Genomic DNA, 5,398 nt, shown 5'->3' with positions numbered 1-5,398 from the left:
TATGTCACGAATTGTTTCATACATGTGTGTCGTCTTCTTTCAGGTTTGGTTTGTTGGGGGTTTTTTGTTGGGTTTTTTTTTTTTTCAGTCGTTGCCATTTGGTTACAGGAACCTAGGGCTGTGGAAACCATTCCTCTGCAGCGATGGTTAACAGGTGGAAATGGGAGTTTCCTCTCTTGGTAAAGTCTCTAGCATTTATTTGTGACATTGAAGGGAAAAAAATCCACACAAACCAAAACAAAACTAACCAAAAAAACACTAAGGGCAGCCTTCACGTACTGACTTCTCACACAAAACACCAGCAACCTGCTCTGCCCCACCAGGCACTGTGCACCTTGGCTATCAGGCCCTCATCAGCCGCTTTCCTTAGGGACCTGCCTCTCCCCGAGTGGTGAGACTGCTCATCCTTGCAGATTACAAACTGGCCTCAAAAACGAGAGACAAATGATAGGCGTATCTGTTGTGGGAGGCCTAACAGACTCTCTGAGCTTTCCGTACTGGTGTGCCAATGGAAAAGGTCCAGAAAAATTTGGCCACCAAAATTACAGCCCCATCAGACACATATTGTTAGATGAGGTCTGATTCAAAGCAAAATCCAATTCAAAGCCAGGCCTTTGGAGAAAACTTGTAGAGGTGCCCAAGGCAATAACCCTCCAAAGCCAAAGAGAAAGCTCATATTTGGAGATCAGTAATACTGAGGGACCTGTGCTGTGGGCAAAGACAAGGAAGGTGGCTGTCAAAAAATCCCTGGAATATCCAACAACCCCCTGCTGTGGTGTGATGGTACTTTATCTGTCATGAAGGCTGTCAGCAAAAAGAAGTTAAGCCCAGAAAATGCTTTGTGCACATTTAAATCCAATAGTGAGTTGAGATCAACAGAGCTTGCCTAATCTGGCTGCAAAAGCCCCACAGCCTGACTGATGAATAATTAATAAGCTTTCAGTACTCAATACACACTCAAAGGTGGCAGCCAGCTAGGAACAGAGTTCTAGACTGAAATTAATATAAAAAACAAATTAAGGATAAAAATCACTAAATGTTATCTTTGTTCTTCCCTTACCTGTTACATGATCTGACTTTTCTTTCAAAAACAGCAAGAAAGGACACACTTTGGGAAGTGACAGATTCTTTTACCTCCCTATGCATGGAAGGGAAGTGTTGTACGTTATACCTGTAGTGCTGAAATGCAAAAAGCTTTCCCATTTTTAAGCACTGCACTGCACACTCCTCTATACAAAAAAGCCACAGGAGTCCATGTTTTCAAAGGCGATGAAATCCTGTAGCTAGCAATGGCTTCAACATTCCTACAAATCAATAGATGTCTGACTCACGGGCAATCACAGACTGCACAAGTTTTTCATGTTGGCTTTTTCCCCCTCCCTTCATGGAAAAGCATTTGTTACAGATTTACTGGTACCATCTCTTTACTTCCCGCTACAAGACTCTTTGGATCCTATGGCTACAACCGCACGGAAAAGCAAATTCACAGTCAAACGCCCACAGAAGCGCCGCCTGGATAAATGAGAGGCGGATCAACCAGCACAGCTACCCCCGCCCCCGGGCCGTGGGCCGCAGCCCCCGCCGGGCCCCACCGACACCCTCCCCCCGCACTGTGCGCCGGCTGCCCGCCCTGGGACGCTGAGGCCTCCTCCCCGGGGGGCTACCGGGGCGCTGCGCCGGCGGGAGAGGCCGCGCCGCTCCTCTGCCCTGACACCCAGGCCAGGCCAGGCCGCGCCGCTCCCCCCAGTAGGACCCGGCCTTGACCGCGTGCGGCCGCTTGGCCGCCGCCCTGCCGGTGAGGCGGGGAGCCGCGAGGAGGTGACCCGGGAACCAGAGGGGAAAAAAAAAGCGCCAAATAAACCCCCTACACTCAAAACCGTACTTTTTCTTCTTAAAACAAGCCCGCCCCGCCCACCAGGAAGGGCCGTGGCCGCGCGCACGACGCGGTGACGTCATCGCCGCTGTGCGACGTGGCCTTCGCCCGGCAGCGCAAGCGGTAAGGGCCGCGCGGGACTCCCGTCTTCTCCCCGTCGTGCGTGGGGCGCCCCTCCGTCTGAGGAGACGGGGGCTGAGGGGCTGGGGAGCGGAGGAAGGGTTTCCTGGGCCCGGGTGCGGGTCCCACGCCCAGCTTCCCCCGGGAGCGGGGATGTCGGGGGCCGAGGCTCCCCGTGGAGGAGGCCACCGGCCCGTGCTGCGTGTCCCGAGGCGGGGTGGGGGAGTGGGGGCGTGGGGGCAGGCAGCCCGGCCTCGGCCGCGGTGACAAGGAGGGGAGGCCCAGGACGGCGTGAGAGGGTCTGATATGGGGACCCTCGTATCGGAGGCCGTGTACTGATTAATGACGGCAGATCCCTCTAGCCTGGTGTCCTGCGCGGGGTGGCAGGGCTGGCAGATGCTTGAGATTAGGCCGTGGTGTTTGCCTCGGTGCTCACCAGCCCTCCAGCAGCTTTTGGCTTGGGGATGTCTTGAAATGGGTGACTTTTGTCTGTTTCGGTGCATTCAGCAGTGTTCTCAGAAACACAGCGTAGAATATAAGCTGAAAGCAAATTGTGATGGAGCTGTTGTTCTCCTATGCTGAAAGGCATAATTTTTCATAGTTTTTGCAGGCAGTGATAGGACCTCATGTTTATGCATTGATACAGTGTCTTTATTTTCTGTAAAGTGGAAGTATCTTTTAAAGTCCAGTTAGGTTGCAATATGACACTTGAAGCTATCTTAAGTCTTTACAAATTTTGTAGGTAACTGCTCCTTCTGTAACTAAAAATTTCTGTCAGTATATACGTGGCAACAATACTAAATCCATTCATCTTTGCAGGTAATCATGGATCAGGTAATGCAATTTGTGGAACCCAGCCGTCAGTTTGTAAAAGACTCCATAAGACTTGTTAAAAGATGCACCAAGCCTGACAGGAAAGGTAAAGCACACAATAAACCAGAACACAGTCCTTATTTTGTCTTATATCTTACCATGTACCTTTCCATACGTCACTTCTGTTGATTCATTTGTTGTGAATGTTTCTCAGTTTCCAATATGAGATTTAAACTTGAGCAGTTGTCCAAATGTTAATGGGTTTGCGGTTCTGGATATAATAAACTTGAATGTGTTCTTTTCTGGTAGGTATGTAGGTGTCTGAGTAGTACTAAAACTCACCTTATGAAATAGGCTAAGTAGCTGAAATTAGCCATTTTGAGACAGGCAAGTAGTATTTTTCATGTATTAGGTAAACCGATCTGAGAAGAACTTGCGTACATTTTGAAAAGATAAATGCAGCAGTCAAGTTTGACTGACTGCAGTCAACTTGGGGGAAGTTCTGGAGGAAACTGCTTGTTACATGATCTTGGAGGAAAGACTTCATTTTAGGAGACTTGCGCTAGGGATGGTTTTTGCAATGCCCTTTCAGTACTTCCTAGTTGTCAGTGACTGCCTGATTGGGACAGGAAGAATTTTGTTGCTGGAAGTATAGAAGAGAAGGTTTGTGGATTTTCCCAAAGCTATTAGAGAGAAGTTGTAACTACAACCAGAATGCAACTGGTTGTCCTTAATGGTAGTAGTTATGATGCTTTATTCACGTGCTCAGGATGAAGTTTACTGACATCTTTTGAGTTCAGTAAGGAACTTCATTCATTGTCAGACTGGTAGGGTTGTGAGGGGCTGCTGACCTTAGTCCACTTCATGGTTGCTGGCTTAAAAGAATTGAGAATATCACTTAAATACTCGATTTTTGCAGGGACTACAGATGCTGTCTTCCTGTGACAGACATAAATGCAGCTTTTTCCATTTTTGATACTGTATTGGGGACTATTTTCAGGGCTTGTAGGGATATGAAGGAAAGATAATGGAATAAATGTTCCATGAATTGTTACGGACTGTGGGTTTTTCTTGTTCTGCTTATTATTTTAAAAAAAATTGAGATTGGCTATGTTTTGTGGAAAGTTGCATCTTCTCTCTTAGACTCTCATCTGTCTTCTGAAAAAGTGGATTTGTTTCTCAGCGTCAATGCAGTTTGCTTCTGAACTGCTTCCTGTGCTAACATTACCATTTTCTGAAAAGAGATCTCTCCTTTGGTCACTGTAGTGCCTGTCTCCTGTATGCCATACACGAGGCTTCCTAGACTAATGTTTATTTGTTTTTGCAGAGTTCCAGAAGATTGCCATGGCAACAGCAATAGGCTTTGCGATAATGGGATTTATTGGTTTCTTTGTCAAATTGATCCATATCCCAATCAATAATATCATTGTGTAAGTAAATATGACCTTCAATCTCACTAAATTTTACGTTCATTTTTACCTGTTCAGTTTTAAACAGAGGATGTTAGTGAGCCCTACAGGATATGTGTTGCTTTAGTATCTGTGCGTTTGACATGTTGGTGTAATATGACAGGTATTCCTGATCACGTCCTTTGAATCAAGTAGGTTGTTAATTTAGCATGCTGCAAAACATTAGATATGTAGTTTTTCAGATTTGAGTATTCTGATTCAAAACTGAATGTCAAATATTTTGATTTCCAGTTCCTCAGTGTGTGTTTGACCATAGAACATTTACCTTACTTGGATCTTAAATACTTTTACTGTTTCCAGTTCATGATTTGGGTATCCAAAGTAAATGCATGGATGGTAAGGTAGAGAAAACTGTGTGATTGTGCTGGAAGATGACAGTGCACAGAACAAAGGTGGTCTTGTTTAATTTTCTGAGTGCTAGATATGTTTGAAACTGTTTTACATATAACTGCATTCTGTAAAATACCTTTTAGAATGAACATTGCAGCATGAAAAACGTTGAGTTGACTGGTAGTTGTGGTACTGACATATGAACACTACCAATTAAAACTCCTTAGATTCTCCAGAGCTGACGTAATTCCTTTTCTAGCACTGGAACAGGTTAAATACTATTCTGTGACCGTGAAACGTGGCTTGCTTATACCTGTAAGAGTGGTCCTGTAGGCAAGGAGAAATGTTTGAAAATAGGCGATAAGCTGTTAACAGTAGTAATATTTGTCCTAACAAGGCAATGGGGGGAGGATAAATTAGACTTCAGATGGGATCACTTGATTAGTTGAAACTGATTACTTTGTTCTCTCAACAGAGGCGGCTGAATATTCATCATGAAGAACAAGACATTGTGACACTTGCTGCAAAGATTTCACAGCTTTAACTTGTTTGCTATTAAACAACCTCAGTTTGGGTTTTCAAACATTCTTGTCATCTTATTCCTCTTTTAAAGTGTATGCGATCATACCTGTCTACATTGCAGGCTTTTTTTTTTTTATGTTGTAGTAGAGTGGTTTTTTTTTTTGTTTTGTTACTTCTTTCAACAGAAATAGAATCATTCAGGTGGGAAGGAATCTTAGGAGGTTTCTAGTCCAACCTCCCACTCAAAGCTCCGTGGGTGTTGCATTCTGAT

The 5,398-nt window shown here is 45.1% G+C and overlaps 1 protein-coding gene across 2 annotated transcripts; it reads left to right on the top strand.

Moving 5' to 3' along the window:
• The first annotated feature begins 1,890 nt into the window (after window positions 1-1,890).
• SEC61G (SEC61 translocon subunit gamma) lies at window positions 1,891-5,188 on the top strand. Of its 2 annotated transcripts, none has more exons than XM_054817004.1 (4): window positions 1,891-1,996; window positions 2,813-2,912; window positions 4,134-4,236; window positions 5,081-5,188. In XM_054817004.1, the coding sequence occupies exons 2-4, from the start codon at window positions 2,819-2,821 to the stop codon at window positions 5,088-5,090; spliced, it is 207 nt and encodes a 68-aa protein (XP_054672979.1). In that variant the 5' UTR covers window positions 1,891-1,996; window positions 2,813-2,818; the 3' UTR covers window positions 5,091-5,188. The 2 variants fall into 2 exon arrangements, with proteins under 2 accessions (XP_054672979.1, XP_054672980.1); XM_054817005.1 differs by lacking the exon at window positions 1,891-1,996 and adding an exon at window positions 2,012-2,032.
• Window positions 5,189-5,398: the final 210 nt, after the last annotated feature.

The sequence above is a fragment of the Grus americana genome, chromosome 2 (genome assembly GCF_028858705.1).
Source record: "Grus americana isolate bGruAme1 chromosome 2, bGruAme1.mat, whole genome shotgun sequence".
In the NCBI taxonomy this organism is placed as follows: domain Eukaryota; kingdom Metazoa; phylum Chordata; class Aves; order Gruiformes; family Gruidae; genus Grus; species Grus americana.
Note: the sequence above shows the minus strand (reverse complement) of the source record. Positions and strands in the feature narration are given on the sequence as shown.